The sequence below is a fragment of the Bos indicus genome, chromosome 25 (genome assembly GCF_029378745.1).
Source record: "Bos indicus isolate NIAB-ARS_2022 breed Sahiwal x Tharparkar chromosome 25, NIAB-ARS_B.indTharparkar_mat_pri_1.0, whole genome shotgun sequence".
Lineage (NCBI taxonomy): Eukaryota > Metazoa > Chordata > Mammalia > Artiodactyla > Bovidae > Bos > Bos indicus.
This window is the reverse complement of record NC_091784.1, coordinates 15,276,851-15,295,478: the sequence shown is the minus strand read 5'-3', so window position 1 is coordinate 15,295,478 and position 18,628 is coordinate 15,276,851. Positions and strand designations below refer to the sequence as shown.

The following is an 18,628-nucleotide window of genomic DNA, read 5'->3' as shown; positions in this document are numbered from 1 at the left end:
CTCTAAAAATGTCCTGCAGATTTTTTTTTTCCTAATTAGGAAAATGAGGCATATTCATTCCAGAAGATCTGGAAAATTCAGAAAAGCACAGCAAACACAAGAGTCAATCCTCCCCCAGAGATAACACTGATAAGATGTTTATGTTTCTTTGTGAGAATAGTGCATATTTATGTATTGAAAAGGAAATTCCCTGGTGGCTCAGTGGTAAAGAATCCGCCTGCTTATGCAGGAGACACGGGTTCAATCCCTAGGTCAGGAAGATCCTCTGGAGGAGGAAACAGGCAACCCACTCCAGTATTCTTGCCTGGGAAATCCCATGGACAGAGGAGCCTGGCAGGCTACAGTCCATGCAAAAGAGTCAGACACGACTTGGCAACTAAACAACAACAATGTATTGAAAAGTCTGTGCACACAGGCTGGGGACCTGGTCTCTTTCCATGTACAAGTTAGTGATGAACATCCCTACTGCTCACTCGTGACCCCAGCTGCCCCTTTGTGGGCTTTGTAATCTATCCCACAGATGTACCACAATTAATTATTCTTCACTCAGTGGGTAAAGAATCTGCCTGCAATGCAGAAGACCCGGGTTCAATTCCTGGGTCGGGAAGATCTCCTGGAGAAGGAAAGGGAAACCTACTCCAGTATTCTTGCTGGAAAATCTCATGGACAAAGGGGCCTGATGGGCTACACAGTCCATGGAGTCGCAAAGAGTAGAACATGACTTAGCAACTAAACCACATGGATAGTTCTGAGAGAGTTACAATGGCTTGTTTTTAAGAGCCAAGGGGGAAGTGGGAAGCAACTCATAATTCTATACAGACCTTCTCTTGATCTCATTTAGTTAACACAATATCCACTGAATGAAGTATGCTCGTCCCATCCTACAGACAAGCAAGCTGTGGCTCAGAGTACTAAAGACCCTCCAAGGACAGTCTAACTAAGTTGCTCCCTAACTAAGCAGGGAAAATGTCTTTTGTCCACACCACTCCTTGTCTGGAAGCATTCTCAGCCTGGGGCTGTTGGTACAGAGTGGCTTTTCCTAAGGACACCAGCCTGCAGGGAGCTCTAGAGGAACTGGGCTCCTGTGGGCCTCCTGTCCAAGATAAGTCATTTTCATCCAGGGAGGTCAAGGACGGGCTTGGATAGGAATCTCGTCTGCTGTCCTCTGACACAGATGTTTGGGCCCAAAATAGAAACCAGGAAAAATGAGGGGCTTACAAAGGTCCCAAGACCCAGACTGTCTTCTGACAGCAGATTAAAAAAAATGAATCAAATCTTCAAATTCCTTCTGTGCTTCTCCAGACAGATTAAATGAAAAGCCTTTCAGTCTTATGACCACGCATCTACTCCTGTCTCATTCTTTTCTAATCAACTTAATCACTTAACTAGAAACTGTTGTCTGAGACGGAGGAGATAAAATAGGAGGGGGTGGGGAAGCACCCCAAGTTATTCACCCAGCGCGTGATGGCGGAAGGCGTGGCCCTTGTAACAGGTGTATGGCAGGTGAAGCTCAGTCAGCTGACCATGCCTGACTTTGCCCCCAGTAACGAAGAGAACGTTCCCTTCCATCCTGCAAGGCTTATCTCAAACACGGCACTTTTTGCTTAGTCCTGGCAGATGTCTCATCCCCTTGGGTCTAGAAGAGGTAGAAGCCTTAAAGATGCAGGTTCTTTTTTTTTTTGTTTGCTTTTTAAATTGGAGGATAATTGCTTTACAATGTTGTGTTAGTTTCTGCTGTACAACATCGTGAATCAGCTCTGTGTATGCATATGTCCCCTTCCTCTTGAGCCTCCATCCCACCACCTCCATCCCACCCCTCTAGGTCATCACAGAGCCCTGAGCCCCTGAGGTCCCTGTGCCGTATAGCAGCGTCCCATGAGCTATTTTAAACACGGTAGTGTATAAAGTGTGTCAGTGCTACTCTGTCCCTTCATCCGACCTCCCTTTCCCCCACTAGGGCCACACGTCTATCCTCTGTCTCGAGATGCAGGTTTCTGCCTGAGCTGCCCCAGATCATCGATGACACGTGTGGGGCTTGCTCTTCCGGATGTTGTCGTTGGCTGGGTTCTCTCCGCCTGGGATTTTTCATGGCTCCGTCCCTGGCCTTGGGCTGGGAGATGGGACAAGGGTTTCAGGCAGAGGGCACTCAGTGCAGATGTGGGCCTTGCCTGTACTGGCTGCTGTCCCAAGTCCTTCCCAGCTGTCTCTAGTGAGGTCGAAGCTCACTTCCCACACAGCACACAAGGTGACCAAGGCAGAGAGGTGATGTGACTTACCTGAGAAGGGACAGGATCAGGACTGTTAAGTGTTGCTGATCCCCTGCCTTCCCTCTCTGTGGGGTGCTGAGAGTCACAGGGCCCCACCCTTGGCCTGAGGCTGCTTGATAATTGAGAGGAGGGAGATAAGGTACATCTGAGCTGCAGATATGCAACATGGATTCTACAGGAATGAATGTGACGAATGGATGAAGTGGGTTAGTCGCTCGGTCTTGTCCAACTCTTTGCAACCTCGTGGACTATAGCCCACCAGGCTCCTCTATCCATGGAATTCTCCAGGCAAGAATATTGCAGTGAGTAGCCATTCCCTTTCCCAGAGGATCTTTCTGACCCAGAAATCGAACCCCAGTCTCCTACATTGCAGGCAAATACTTTACCATCTGAGCCACCAGGGAAGCCCAGAGTGGATGAAGGAAAGGTGGTAAATACACCATACAATATAATAACTCTGCTTTAAAGCAGAAGGAAATCCTGCCATTTGCAACAGCATGGTTGAACCTGGAGGACATTATGCTGAGTGAAAATAGCCAGCCAGAGAGGGGCAAATCCTGCAGGATTCCATTCACAGGAGAATCTAAAACAGTCAGACTCAGAGAATCAGAATAGAATGGTGTTGCCAGTGGCTGGGGGAGGTGAAAATGGGAAATTTCTTATTTATTTGTGGCTTTTTCTTGTGTATGTTCATAACTATCTATTCACTCAGAGTTAAAACATTTTTTGAATAGATAACACATGCAAATATTAAATAAAATATTGAATAGTATATAAGGGTATTTTAGAACTTTTCCTTTTATCCCCATTTCCTCATCTTCTGGTTCCCCTCCTTATGGAAAACATGGTCACCAGTTCCTTATAAGTCTTCCAGCAATATTTTATACCCATGTCTCCTGTGTCTCCTGCATTGGCAGACAGGTTCTTTACCAGTAGTGCCACCTGGGAAGCCCTAATATTTTATACATATAGAGGCCAATACATGTGTGTGTGTATATATATACGTATATATATATGCGTGTGTTCGTTCTCAGTCATGTACGACTCTTTGTGACCCCATGGACAGTAGCCTGCCAGGCTCCTCTGTCCATGGCAAGAATACTGGAGTGGGTTGCCATTTCCCCCTCCTGGGAGTCTTCCCAAGCCAGGAGGATCGAACCCATATCTCTTATGTCTCCTGCATTGGCAGGCAGATTCTTTACCACTGAACCACCTGGGGAGCCCAAAATGTGTGTGTGTGTGTATGTATTGGCTGCACTGCCCAGCTTGCCAGATCTTAGTTCCCCATCCAGGGATCAAACCTGAGCTCTCTGCAGTAGAAGCATGGAGTCCTAACCACTGGACCACCGGGGAATCCCCTATATGTAAATTTGTATATGTGTGTATTCTTTTTAAGGGCTGCAGCTGCTGCTTAAGGGCAGTGTGCCATAATTATTGAACTGGTCTCCCATTGGTGGATATTTAGGTTGTTTCTATTTTTTTTTTTTTTTTTGCCATTAACATCAAAGCTGTAGCAGATCACATTCTTGGTGAGCCAGGTCTGTCTCTAGGATGTTCAGAAAGCCATGACACTGCACTGCAACCTGTCCACCGTTTTATAGATGGGAAGGACGAGGTTCAGGTCACACAAGTTGGGAGGGCAAGTCGGAGGTTCCGCCCGGGCCTCTGTGACTTAAAGCCTGCTTCTCTTCCACCTTCCCCCACTGTTCCTCATTTCTGCCGGAGGCCTTGGGAGCTCAGGGCTCCACGGCTGACCATATAAAGCGTTAGGGAAAAAGTGAAGTCGCTTCCTAATACGGTCACAAGAGGGAAACCCTAGGCCTGCAGCTGGGACCTGCTGGTGGCACAGGGCCCTGAGAGGCCGCTGGGACATGGGAGGCAGGGAAAATTGAAAACCTCTGAACTTGACCAGCTCAGAAGGGGCTCGTGGGGATGGGGCGGCAGAAACACACCCAAGCACAGGAGGGCTGCGTCAGGTGAGAGCAACCAGGCTGGAACAGTGGAGGCTGAACCCCTAGATTCTGAAGCCGAGCCTCTGTGTGGGGTGTGCTGCCATCTACCCAGTCCTTCCTGTTGGGACATGGTGCCCTGGAAAGATGTGCTGAACTGGACAGAGATTCAGATCTTCTTGGAAGCATGGATTAAGTGCTTGCTGTGTACATCGCACCAGGCTGTGCCCTAGGCAAACAGAGGGAAGGTGATATTTCTCCTTCAGAAGCTGATGATGGAATTGGGAAAGCCACCCCTGCCTCTCTTCCTTCCTTCCTCCATCCCTCTCTTCTTCTCCCACCCTCCCTCTCTTCCCCGCTCCTTCTTTCATTTTTTTATTCAGCAAATATTTATTGGGTATCTGCCAAGTGCCTGGCCCTGTGCTGAGGGCTGGAGATATGATAGTGTGCAGCTCACAGTCTAAGCGGTGACATTTAGACTGAGCCCTGAAAGAGCAAATGCAAATGGCTCTGAGAAGCTCAGGGGGATGTGTTCCAAGGAGAGGGAACATTACGTGTGAAGTTTCCAAGGTGGCAAAGTTTTGATCATCATGAAACAAAGGGAGCACTGGATGGTCACTAATAGTTATCGAGTCCTTGTTACACACCAGGCACTGTGCTAAATGCTCCCCGAGAGCTATCTCACAGCGAACCGATGAAAGAGTGACAATTACACCTGCCCATTTTGCAGATGAGGATAATCGAGGCTCAGAGAGAAAAAGAAACTTACACAGGGTCACACAGCCAAGAAGTAGCAGAATGAGAGTTACAAATAAGTCCTCAGTAGTCAATTCTGTACTCTTAACCACTACGCTTTACTGGCCCTAATTCCCTGGAGGGAGTGATTTGGGTTGTAAATGACGCATTCTAAAAAGGACAGTGGCAGTGGGCACAGCCTGGGAAGAGCTGGAGGTGGAGTTCAGGCCTAAAGAGGAGGAAGGGCATGGTTGACCTTCGTTCAAACGACCAACCATTCTTGGGCTCTTACTCCATGGAGGCCCTGAGCTGCGGACCAGGACGCAGAGGAACAGGAAACACACAGCTGGAACAGCTTTACCACGTGTTCAACGAATGTCTACTGAGCACCTGCTGTGTGCAGCCCAGTGCCAGGCCCTGGGTCACAGAGATGAAGGCAGCGCTGCCCCTGCTCCAGGGAAGCTTTATAATTACCTGACCCCTCAGGCATTCATTTAGCAGGCATTTAGTGAGCACCTACTGTGTCCCTGAACTTGTTAGCACCTTATCTCTTAAGTCTCAGTGCAGGGAGTACCCCCTGCTGAAGTTTCTCTGAGCACTGCCCCCTCCTCGTGGGCTGGGGCCCTCTCTTCCTTGCTCCCATAATCCACAGGGATTGTTCTTATGATGTTATTTTGAACGTCCTCGTCTCCTTTTTGAAGGGGGCTTTTTGAGAGCAGGAATGATCATCGATTTGTTTGTTTCCAGCATCTAACACAGGCCTGGTATACAGTCGGTGCTTGATAAGTGGCTGATGGATGTTTAGATAGGACTTGTGGGAACCTGGGAGATTACTGCCTCCCTCTCACCTCCCCCACCCCCAGTCCTGTTCCTTTTCAGAAAGAGCATTTTCCCCTCACCCTAGATCAACTCTCATCATCATCGCGCCTTAGCAGATGGGGCTCTGGAGGGAGTCCCTCACTCACCAACCAGCTGCTGCCGTGACTGAAAGCCCTTTGTGGGCAGGTCCCTGTGTGTTTTGTCTTGCACTATAACCCCAGAGCCTCACACGTGGAATGCATGAATGAATGAGCGACTGAATGAACGGATGACCAGTTGTTTCTGTAGGACAGGAATAGGCCCACAGCTGATGGACAGTGCCCACGCCTCACATGGGCCGAGTGGGGCTCAGTGCTGGGTGGCTTTGATCGAGGCGCTGAACCTCCCCGGTGTTTGCTGGGCTGTGAGTGTGACCCAGGAATGGACTTTCTGCTCCTCCTCCTTCAGTCACTTCTTGGGGGAGTTGGAGGGAAGACATGCTTCGTCTCGCCCACCAGAGCCTTGGGCAGCACTGATGTTATCGTTTGGGAAAGCAGTTCCTCTGGGACAGGTTGGCGCCTGTCTCCTGGGCTCTGAGCTCAGCGCGTGGGAAAGGCCAGAGTACAGTAAAGAACAGCAGTATACCAGGAGCACGCCTCCCCCGCCCACATAACGGCGGGGCGTGCAAGCATCTTCATGCCCCTTCCTTGTTCCGATCATTTTCAGACGTTCCTCTGCACTTGGTAGGGCAGGATGATTTTTTTTTTAACTAATTAATTTTTTTGGCCTTGCTGTGCAGTTTGCTGGATTTTAATTCCTGGACCAGGGATTAAATCCAGGCCCCCAGCAGTGGAAGGTCCTAGCCACTGGACCCCCAGGAACTGCCAATATTTTTTAATTGTGATAAAATCCAGTATAACCAATTCACGATATTAATCAGTTTGAAGGAAACAAGTGGCATTAATACATTCGCAGAGTAGTCTTACTCCCAACTGCTATCTAGTTCCAGAACATTCTTATAGACCCCCAAAGAAACCCATTCCAACTAGCAGTCACTCCCATTCCCCCATCTCTCCACTCCCTGGAAACCAGAGACCTATTTTCTGTCTCTATGGATTTGCCTGTTCTGGACATTTCAGATAAGCGGAACCATGTGATACCTTCTGTGTCTGACTTCTTTCATTCAGTGTAATGTTTTCAGGGTTCATCCATGAATGTAATGTGTTGTAATGTGTTAAGTACCATTCCTATTTAAAGACAGTTGTGTTTATCCCCACTTTACAGATGAGGGACTCTGTCCTTTTTCATGGTCGAGGAGAGTATGAGCTCTGGGTGAAGTCCTGATTTTAGTTCTCAATTTCCCAGCAGCTGCGTGACTTGGTGAGAACTTCACTGAGCCTCAGTTTCCTCATCTGTCAAATGGGCCATGGGGAAATTATAGTATCCCTGTAGGAGGCTGAATGAGAGGATTAAAGAAGATGCCTGTGAAGTACTTAGCTTAGTGGCTGGTGCATAGTAGGTGCTCAAGAAAGTGTAGGTGTTATTTAAGCCTGTGAGGCTCAGGGAGATGAAGTGACAGTGGTTGGGAGTGGCCTAAGGGTCTGAACCCAGCACTATTTAAAACCACAGTTATAAACAGTGTCCTAGAAATCCAAGCTCACCCTTTGCTCCTCTCCCCTGTACGTGGAGTCAGTGATGCCAGAGATTCCCACCGGGACACTGAGCCTTAGTTTGTGCGTGTGCTCAGCTGCTCAGTCATGTCTCTTTGTGACCACATGGACTGTAGCCCACCAGACTCCTCTGCCCATGGGATTCTCCAGGCAAGAATACTGGAGTGGGTTGCCGTTTCCTCCTCCAGGGAATCTTTCTGACCTGGGATTGAACTGGTGTCTTCTGTGTCTCCTGTATTGGATTCTTTACCACTGGCGCCATCTGTGAAGCCCCAAGCCTCAGTTTCCCCATCTCTAAAATGGGACTCTGAGTGCATATATTCAAAGCTGCTCCTATGAGAATGAAGTGAGAAAATGCACACAGTGGCGCTCAGACCATGCAAGCTGTGGTGGGTGGTCACAGACTGGATGTCAGAGCTCTGTCCCTGCCGGGTTCCTGAAGTAAGCTCGGTTCTCTCTTTCGTAGACGTACTCGGGCCTCTTCTGCGTGGTGGTGAACCCCTACAAGCAGCTGCCCATCTACTCAGAGAAGATCATTGAGATGTACAAGGGCAAGAAGCGGCACGAGATGCCACCCCACATCTACGCCATCGCCGACACGGCCTACCGGAGCATGCTGCAAGGTAAGCCGCCTGCAGAGGCACAGAGCTCCTCCTCCTCCAGGGAGCCCACCTGGGCTGCTTATAGTCACTCACCAGGCCCCTCCTGTCCTGCCTGCCTGCAGTTCTCGCCAAGAATGTGGGGTTTGGCAGGCGGAGCTGGGTAACAGAAGGGCTGTGACTGAAAAAGGTAAAAAACAAGCAGAACAGATGTGTGTGCAGCCCGGGAGAGGAGGGAGGGGAGATAGCTTGGGCAAATACAGGCATGGGCTCGCTGACCCCTGGTTGCCCAAGGCCTGGGTGGACCAGCCATCTGGAAGATGGCAGGCTGCTGTCACCTTGGAAGGGAAGCGGGTGGGGAATGGCCCTGGCGCTGAGCCAACCAGATCTGAATTTGCAGCCAGCTGTCACATCCTGTGGGATCCTGTGCAAATGTCTTTTCCTCTACAGCCTCAGTTTCCTCATCTGTGAAAAGGGAGTGAGAGAATCCATCTTGCAGCGTGTTGTACAGATGGTAAAACAGGCTTTCCTACACTGAAGACCTTTGCGTATTACCTCCACATTTATGTAGTATTATTATTACTATCATTAATAACTTCTACTGCGGTAGAACATACATACAGGAGAATGCAAAAAGTACACAAATTCAGTGTCCAGTCCAAAATTAATTTTTACATGCCTACAGTTGTAATCACCACCCAGACCAAGATGGGAAATAGTTCTAGAAAGTTCTCTCATGCCTCCTCCCATAAATGGAATACCTCCTCCTATAAATGGATCTGGCCTTCAGATACAGGAGTCCTTCTGTCCTTACACTTGCAAAAGGGCAACAGGAAAGAGCTTTGGTAGTTTTAAAGCTGTGCACAGTTGTTATGTGATTTTTAGGTGTGAAGAGCCTAGAGGTGGTGAGCCGGCAGCTGGTAGGCTGGATCCAGCCCTCAGATAAGTTTGGTTTTTGGTCCACATGGAGTTTTAAGGATACTTTAATTAGCTGCCAACTTTTAAAAATGTGGAGTTTGTACACAAAAAGCCCAATTTCTAGGTTATTTTGAAAGTATTGGAACATCTGGCAACATGTGATCCCACCTGTCAACCCCTCAAAAGGACATAAGAGTTCTTCAGTTCCCTGGCCTGGTCCACGTGTTTGAGTTTACTGCCTGGCTCCTGCGCTTGACCCTGGAATAGCTTCCTCCAAGAATGTTCTGTTGAGAATTGAAAGGAGCCCAGTTCTGCAAGCTCCTGAGGCCAGGTGTACCTAGGACATATTACTCCCCACCTCAAGGTAAAGGGGCTCAGGTAGAAGTTCCCCAAATTACTGACAGGGTTAGCCACGCCACAGAGGTATGATTCAAACTGGACCACTCCAGATGGGTACTACCATCATGTCCAAAGACCAGAATATGGAGCCTTGCAAAGAAGATTGCGGGAGATATAATCCTAGGTTATAAAGTGATGACTCTTGGAGTTAGGTATGTGCTTTTGTGGAAAAAAAAAAAAAAATCCTTTGTAGTGTCTCTTGATGGAAGAGTATACGATGGTGGTTCACACACCTCTTTGGAAAGCTGAACATCACAGAGTTACAGTGTTCATATAACTTGGGGTGCTTTTGGTTACAAGAAGCATAGCAATCAATAAAAATGGCTTAAACAACAGGAATTTATTACCTCATATAACAAGTAGTCTGGATGTTGATGATTTCAGGCTCAGTCAATTTAACAGCTCAACAACAGACTTTCTTGGGATTTTCTTGGCTGCTTCCTCATCATCACAAGATGGCAACCATAGCTCCAGACATCACATCCTCATGTTATAATATCCAAAAGCATGAAGGAAGTGAAGGGTTAGGTTTTTTCCCCACATCTCGCTTTTATGAGAGAAGAAAAACTTTTCCAGAAACTCATCAGCAGGCATCCCTACGTCTGTTATGTCTTGATCACATGCACACCTCTAAACCAATCATTGGCAAAGAGAACTGGAACATTTATGATTGGATTGGACTATTCCTAGTTCTTTTCTGGAGCTGAGGGAGCTCTTTTGTTGTTGTTTAGCTGCTAAGTCGTGTCTGACCCTTTTGCAACCCCATGGACTGTACCTTGCCAGGCTCCTCTGTCCATGGGATTCCCAGGCAAGAACACTGGAGGGGGTTGCCATTTCCTTCTCCAGGGGATCTTCCTGACCCAGAGATCGAACTGACATCTCCTGCATTGGCAGGCAGATTCTTTACCACTGAGCCAACAGGGAAGCTAAGGGGGCTCTTACTAAGCACATTTAGTCTGAATACCAGAATGAAAAGGGGAAGAGGGAATGACAGGTGAACATTGCCATAGTGCTCTTAAAATTTATATGTGTAACTTTAAGAAACTTAGGGTTTCCCTGATAGCTCCACAGGAAAGAATCTGCCTGCAATGCAGGAGACACAGGAGATGTGATTTCTATCTCTGGGTTGGAAAGATCCCCTGGAGAAGAAAGTGGCAACCCACTCCAGTATTCTTGCCTGAAAAAAAAAAATCCTATGGACAGAATTGCCTGGCGAACTGCAATCTAAAGGGTTGCAAAGAGTTGGGCATGATTGAGTGACTAAGTGCAACAAAAAACTTCTATCTTATATATTCTATTCTAGAAAAATTGAAACATATATTAAGCAAAAAGAGAATGTACTAGCACCCATAATTCTATCACCAGGGACCATCACCATTAACGTTTGTCTATATAACTTTTCATATACTAACTGAGCTGGATGGCATGAAATGAAGGAGGTTATGACTATCTGAAAATAATTGGTTCCATAAAAGATTTACTTAAAATGGGCATGTAGATTAAGGGGAAGAGACTTTGATGGGCTTAAAAAATGACATTGGAAATTATGAACACAGGCTTATTTATTTTACATGCAATAGGAATTTTGTGGTTATTGCAACTAGATATGCTAATTCTTAGAAAGAGTATAAAATTAATATAGAGTTGGGTGTTTTTTCCTTAACTTTTTTTGAACAGAACCATGAAAGAGCATAAGACACCATTCTTCATGCCATGCTTGATTTCTGCAGCATGGGATAAGAAGACAATTTTGTACAGACTTATTGGAGAAATCACCACTGTTGCCAAGGGCTTTGACTTCTTTGGTATTTAGCACAGTCTCTCAAAGTCCTTGTTGGGTTATCTTTCCTGATGACTCCCTAATGTTTGGTTGTGAAGTGATCTGACATTTTTGGCGCCTTTCGAACATCACCAACATGTGACACTGCGCCTTCCAGGAAACAGGCAGTTTTGCAGAGCTGCCGTTTTGTTTTGTGTTTGTATTGAGACGATGGATGTTGACACCCAATAGCTGGCAAGGTGAAGCCTTTGAATTAGAGGACAGCAGTGATGCAGTCTAGAGAAAGATGCTTTAGTGGGATCTGGTTTCCCAAATACTTGACTCTTTGAAGAATATTTTTGTGTTGTGATAACTTTTGCCTCCCTAGACCACTTCCCGTACATGGGGCAATGTTATACTCCATACAGGGACCCCCAGGGCAAATACATTTTGTTCCTCTTAGGCTCTGTATTTTAACACACAATTATATAGTGAAATATAAAGTTACCTAGAAATTTTAAACCTGAAGAGAAAAATGCCATCCATAAGCACACAGATCCATGAGAGATAAGCTCTTTTTAGATTAAAGGTTAATCAATAGCTGCTATGTATACATTTGTTTTGGCTTTACCTGGTGCTTTCTGGCAAATGAGTGATGACAGACTCCAGTGAAAAACAGTTCCAAAAAAAAAAAAATCAAGGAAGAAAAAATAAAAGCTTAGGAAAAATCTTTCTTTTTTCTTTATAAAGTGGGAATTTGGTTTTTGTGAAGGAATGCATGGGCCCGGTTTGTGACTCTGTTGGCGAATGTTGCCGTCCCAGGCTATCCAGTCACTTGGCTGGGATCACACGGAACTTTCTATTTTGTTGGAGGCATTAAGTCAGTAGCTATGTCCTCCTCTTCAAGTCCTTTGTGAAACAGGATGGCATGTGAAGAGATAGGATTGGGAAGGAGTGGAGAACGCATTCACTGAACACGAAATGTTTAAAATGTTTAAAAGAGTCGCGTGGAATCTTGAGTCTTGTGGACTCTTAAGTTCCCGAGGCCCCCTAAACTCCATGAAACCCACAAACACCATGCTTGTCTCCCTGCTCATCATGGAATCTCTGGCATATTTGCTGGTGCCTGGTATGGAGTAACTGCTCAGTTAACTCTCAGAGTTGTTGAAAGAAAAGAACCAGGGGCCTCCCTGGTGGTCCAGTGATGAAGACTCCATGCTTCTACTGCAGGGAGTACAGGTTCGATTCCCCAGCCAGGGAACTGAGATCCTGTATGCTGCTCAGCCCGGCCAAAAAAAAAATTTTTTTTTAATTAAAAACTCTTTTTAAAAAAAGAAAAGCGCTGACCAGGGCTAGGATGGATGGGGTGGGTCGTCCAAGAGGGGTGCGGAGTTACCAAAGCCTTGATGACTCACTAAGAGGGGAAAGGGGAGGGCGGAGCATTCTGGCTGAGAATAGTAACAGGGGAGTTGGGAATAAGGGAGGGGATTTCTAAGACATAATTCATTCACAAGCCCCTCCCCAGAGGAAGCCAGGCCCCAGTGGGGAGGAGACATTGAGAGAAGTCAGCATTTAAAATATGTCATATATATGTGTATGTGTAAATGATATCATATTTACTTTTTACATTTCCCAATGGTTTTTTTTTTTGTTTTTGGAGAGATGATGGATTCAAATTCAAAAGCTGACCATTCTCCCTTTCAACCCTTGTGCTCAAGACTCCTAGTCTGCCTCCCCAGAGATAACCGTGGGGTTATTATTCTAGTTTATTAGATATTCTTAGGTACTCTCCTAGAGATATTTTCTGCACATGTCTGAAGATACGCATCCATTTCTCTCTTCCCAAGTTTTCCCCACAAATAGTAACATTTCGTATGCACTGTTCTGCATGCTGCCAGAGTATTATACACCTAAAGGGATTTCTTACTCCTTTTTCACACTTTTAGCTTTCGTCTTTATTGAAGGTGTAGATGAAGATGATTTAGACAATTCCTCGAGGCTTGTTAAGAAAAACATCACTCCTTGGTTGCTTCTCTAATTTCCCCTTCTCCAGGGATAACCATTAGCAACTCTTAACTGAATTTTGGATGTTTAACACTGTAATCTCTAAGAGACTTGAACATATTACTCATATTTTAAATTTCTCCCTCAGTTTTAGGCATTACTTATTGACTTTTCATCATGGAACATGAGCATTTCACTCAATCACCCCCTTGCTTTGTCCTCCGGCCTCCTCCCAACACACACGCAACCATGCCCCATCACATAAGCTCCCAATGTAGTTTTATATTGACTTTGATGAAAGCTATATTCAGAGTTGACATTATCATGACTGTGAAGATGCCATTCACAACTGAGCTCTGCACAGTCTTGTGATGCCTTTTCCTGTACAAATTATTCTTTCCCCTGGAGTTAGTAATTGCCTTTTTTTTCCCCAACTTGGGTATCTGTGTACTTAATCACTAATTCTACCACAAATTCTCCTTCTAAATGTGCTAATCTTATAATGTGTCTTACAATATAAGATATGTGTTCAAGATCCTATTTATAGCTTCTTTTTGGAAGTGATTGCTACTGGAGTCTTTTGACCTGCCCTGGACACCTTCCTAGAGAAGGAAATGGCAACCCTCTCCAATACTCTTGCCTGGAAAATCCCATGGACAGAGGAGCCTGGTAGGTTACAGTCCATAGGGTCGCAAAGAGTCGGCAAGACTGAGCAACTTGTCAATGTCAATAGATACCCTCTGGTGACCAGTAGCGGATACACCCTCAGCTCCACCTCACCTCAGGGCTCTCCCTCCCTAAGTCCTGCCCTTGGATCTTCCCTGGTGGCTCAGATGGTAAAGCATCTGCCTACAATGCAGGAGACCTGGGTTCAATCCCTGGATTGGGAAGATCTCCTGGAGAAGGAAATGGCAACCCACTCCAGTATTCTTGTCCAGTATTCATGGACAGAAGAACCTGTTTAGGCTACAGTCCATGGGGTCGAAAAGAGTCAGACACAACTGAGCGACTTCACTCACTCACTGTGAAAGTGAAGTGAAAATGTTAGTTACTCAGTCATGTCCAACTCTTTGCAACCTCAGGCTCCTCTGTCCATAGACAATACTCTGGGCAAGAACACTGGAGGGGGTTGCCATTTCCTTCTCTAGGAGATCTTCCCAACCCAGGGATCGAATCCAGGTCCCTTGTATCACAGACATATTCTTTACCATCTGAGCCAAAAGGGAATCCCAAGAGATAGTTTAGCTGGGTTTACATTTTTAAGCAAGAAATAATTCTCTTTCCAAATTTTTAAGGCATTGCTTCATTAACTTTGAGATTCAGTTTCATTTTTGGGAAGATAAAAGTCGTTCTTATTCTTGATCCTTTGTATGTGACCTTTTTTTTTTTTTTTTTTAAATTTCCTCCTTCCTGCTTCTCTGAAAGTGTTTTTTTTGTTGTTGTTGTTGTTTTAATCTTTATCTCCCTGTTTATGATTGGATTTGGTGTGGGTCTGTTTTTACTCATTGTGCTGGAGACTTGAGTGGATCCTCATAGTCCTTAATTCCTGTCCTTACATTCTGGGAAATTTTTTTGAATTATGTCCTTAATGATTTCTTTTTCTTTGTATTCTCTGTTCTGCTTTTTCTAGATGTTTTCTTATTTCTATACCGGAATTCTCAGATTTTTTTTTATATATATAATTTTCATCTCTTTCTCTTGTCTTTTTTATTTTCTAAGCAGTTACCTCAGCTTTATCTTATAAATCCTCCATTGAGTTTTCAATTACTACTATCATTCCAAAAAAAAGTTTCCAAGAACTTGTTCTGTTTCCTGAATGTTTCTTTCTTATCACATTCTTTTTCCATACACGTTCCTTTTCTTAGAGGGTACTTCTCCACATGTAGGCCCCTGTTATCTCCAATAGGCATATTTCTTACTTATTTGTTTTAATTTATGTTTGTCTTGTTAGTGACTTTCTTCCAATGCCTGCTGATTCATTGACTGTCCCTTCATCTGGGATGCTCTAATACATGGGCACCAAAAAACTGATGGCAGCTTCGTGTTTGCAGGAGGAGCTTGCTGGTGAGGCTGGGCTGCTCCGTTGGGTGACTCCTAGTGTATCTTTCAGCCTTTTTTCTTGGGCTAGTGAAATTCTTCAGAGAAGTCTTGTACAGTCTTCTGTTTGAAGGGTAAAGATCTGTCTACTATCATTTTGGGGCTTTCCTGGTGGCTCAGCAGTAAAAACCTACCTGCCATTGCAGGAGATGCAGGAGACATGGGTTTGATCCCTGGGTCAGGAAGATCCCCTGGAGGAGGAAATGATAACTCACTCCAGTATTCTTGCCTGGAAAATCCCATGGACAGAGGAGTCTGGCAGGCTACAGTTCATAGCATTGCAAAAGGGTCAGACACGACTTAGCAATTAAACAACAACAACCGTCATTTTAAAGATCTAGTTGAGAAGAGGCTGAGGGTTTCAAACTATGGGATGAAACTTGCATATTGTCTTCTTGCTGTTCCTGGTGTCCCCAAGACAGATACCTTCTATTTCTCCCTCTCCAGAGAATTGATCTGCCCCCTTTGGTGGGCTGTGGGGAGGGCAGTCACTTGGCTACAAGGAGTATAGATGGTATCTGGAATGTGTCTAGCAGCTTCTCAGACAGACATTCAACCAGTCCGCATGTTTCATTGTCCTCCACCCTCTTCCTGAGGCCCCAGGTTGCCCGTTACTGAGGTTTGGGCTGGAGGCAGGGGACTCTGCTTCTCCACCACCAGCTTAGTCTCCTGGGACTGTCATCACTCATCCCGTTTGCTGGTTTCCAAGGTTGTGTTTTTCTCTCCTCTCCCACTTATTTGGACAGTTTCATGTGCTTTTGAAAAACCTCCTTGTGCATGTGTGTTCAGTCGTGTTCAACTCTTTGCAGACCTGTAAACTATAGCCCACCAGGCTCCTCTGTCCATGGGATTCTCCAGGCAAGAATACCGAAGTGGGTTGCCATGCCCTCCTCCAGGGGATCTTAGAGACCCAGGGATCAAACCCACGTCTCTTATATCTCCTGCATTGGCAGGCGGATTCTTTACCACCAGCGCCATGTGGGAAGCCTGAGAAAAACCCCTTTCAGTTCAGTTCAGTTCAGTTCAGTCGCTCAGCCCCATCCGACTCTTTGCGAATTCATGGACTGCAGCACGCCAGGCCTCCCTGTCCATCACCAACTCGTGGAGCTTGCTCAACCTCATGTCCATTGAGTCGGTGATGCCATCCAACTATCTTATCCTCTGTTGTCCCCTTCTTCTCCCACCTTCAATCTTTCCCAGCATCAGGGTCTTTTCCAATGAGTCAGTTCTTCGTGTCAGGTGTCCAAAGGATTGGAGTTTCAGCTTCAGTATCAGTCCTTCCAATGAATATTCAGGACTGATTTCCTATAGGATGGACTGGATTGATCTCCTTGCAGTCCAAGGGACTCTCAAGAGTCTTCTCCAACACCACAGTTCAAAAGCATCAATTCTTTAGCACTCAGCTTTCTTTATAGTCCAACTCTCTCATCCATTGGAAAAACCATAGCTTTGACTAGACAGACCTTTGTCAGCAAAGCAATGTCCCTGCTTTTTAATATGCTGTCTAGGTTGGTCATAACTTTTCTTCCAAGGAGCAAGCGTCTTTTAATTTCATGGCTGCAGCCACCATCTGCAGTGATTTTGAAGCCCCAAAAATAAAGCTTCCCTCATAGCTCAGCTGGTAAAGAATCCCTGCAATGTGGGAGACCTGGATTCGATCCCTGGGTTGGGAACATCTCCTGGAAAGAGAAAGGCTTGTTCTGGCCTGGAGAATAGTCCATGGGGCTGTGAAGAGTCAGACATGACTGAGCGACTTTCACTCACTTTCAAAACCCCTTTACTGTCATTTTAATGAAGTTTGGGAAAAGAGGACCATGGACAGAGGAGCCTGGTAGGCTGCAGTCCACGGGGTCGCTAAGTCGAAGACTGAGCGACTTCACTTTCACTTTTCATTTTCATACATTGGAGAAGTAAATGGCAACCCACTCCAGTGTTCTTGCCTGGAGAATCCCAGGGAAGGTGGAGCCTGATGGGCTGTCGTCTTTGGGGTCACACAGAGTCGGACACGCAGCAGCAGCAACTGTCTGTGTTCAACCCACTACCTTTTGATGGAAATTCTCTCACACTCTCTTTTCCAAAGATGTGATAATGGTGATAGTGGATTTTTTTAAAATATTTACTTTATTTATCTGGCTGTGCTGGATCTCAGTTGTGGCACTCAGGATCTTTAGTTGTAGCATGCAAACTCTTAATTGAGGCATGTGGGATCTAGTTCCCTGACCTGGGATTGAACCTGGCCCCCCTGCATTGGGAGCTCAGAGTCTCAGCCACTGGACCACCAGGGAAGCCCAGTAGTGGACTTCTTTGCGTGCTTCCTGTGTGCACAGGGCTTTCCAGGAATACTCTCCAATCATCCTCACCGCAGACTGACAAGGCAGACGGGATCAGATCCATATGCTGGTGCTCAGTCAGTAAGTCGTGTCTGACTCTTTGCAACCCTGTGGACTGTAGCCCAGCAGGCTCCACTGTCCATGGGATTCTCCAGGCAAGAACACTTGAGTGGGTTGCCATTTCCTCCTCCAGGGGATCTTCCTGACCCAGGGATTGAAGCTGTGTCTCCTGCCTTCGTAGGCAGATACTTTACCACTGAGCCACCTGGGATCAGATTAGGACCTTTAAAATGAAGCCTTGAAACTATTATGGTGCCTGTGTTTGTAATCCAGAATAAAAACAACACTAAACTATAAAGTAAAGAAAGCCAACAATGTTTTAAATTTTCCCAGGACATTGACCATGATAGTTCTTAAGAAGCAGCAAATATTGACTCCTTTAAACATTTATTTATTTTTCCCTCCCTCCCTTCCTTCACTCATGGACATATGTTTACATGACTGGTTGCTGTTGTTCAGTTGCCTCAGTCATGTCTGCCTCTTTGCGACCCCATGGATTACAACATGCCAGGCTTCTCTGTCCTTCACCATCTCCCAGAGCTTGCTCAAACTCATGTCCATGGAGTCAGTGATGCCGTCCAACCATCTCATCCTCTGTCGTCCCCTTCTCCTCCTGCCTTCAGTCTTTCCCAGCATCAGGGTCTTTTCCAATGAGTCAGATCTTTGCACCACGTGGCCAAAGTATAGGAGCTTCAGCTTCAGCATCAGTCCTTCTAATGAATATTCAGGATTGATTTCCTTTAGGACTGACTGGTTTGACCTCCTTGCAGTCCAAGGGACTCTCAAGAGTCTTCTCCAACATCACAGCACAAAAGTTATCAATTCTTCGGCATTCAGCCTTCTTTATGGCCCAACTCTCACATCCATACATGACTGCTGTGGGAGAACATGACTGGTTAGACAATGCAGTGCTGGAGCCAGCTGCTGTCATTCACCCCATTTTATTGCTGGGGAGACTGAGGCTCGGGGAGGTGACTTGACGCAGGAGTGTCAGAGCAGATTTGAACTTGGTTTATCAGACTCTGAAGCCCCAGGCTTGCTGG

The 18,628-nt window shown here is 46.0% G+C and overlaps 1 protein-coding gene across 3 annotated transcripts in view; it reads left to right on the top strand.

Annotated features, from left to right (window-relative positions):
- MYH11 (myosin heavy chain 11) overlaps positions 1–18,628 on the top strand; it is a 127,623-nt gene that overhangs the window by 18,915 nt on the left and 90,080 nt on the right. For all 3 annotated transcript variants that reach the window (XM_070779711.1, XM_070779710.1, XM_070779712.1), the window contains exon 3: positions 7,886–8,042. In XM_070779711.1, coding sequence (XP_070635812.1) covers positions 7,886–8,042 — 157 coding nt within the window. The remainder of the gene's footprint in view (positions 1–7,885; positions 8,043–18,628) is intronic.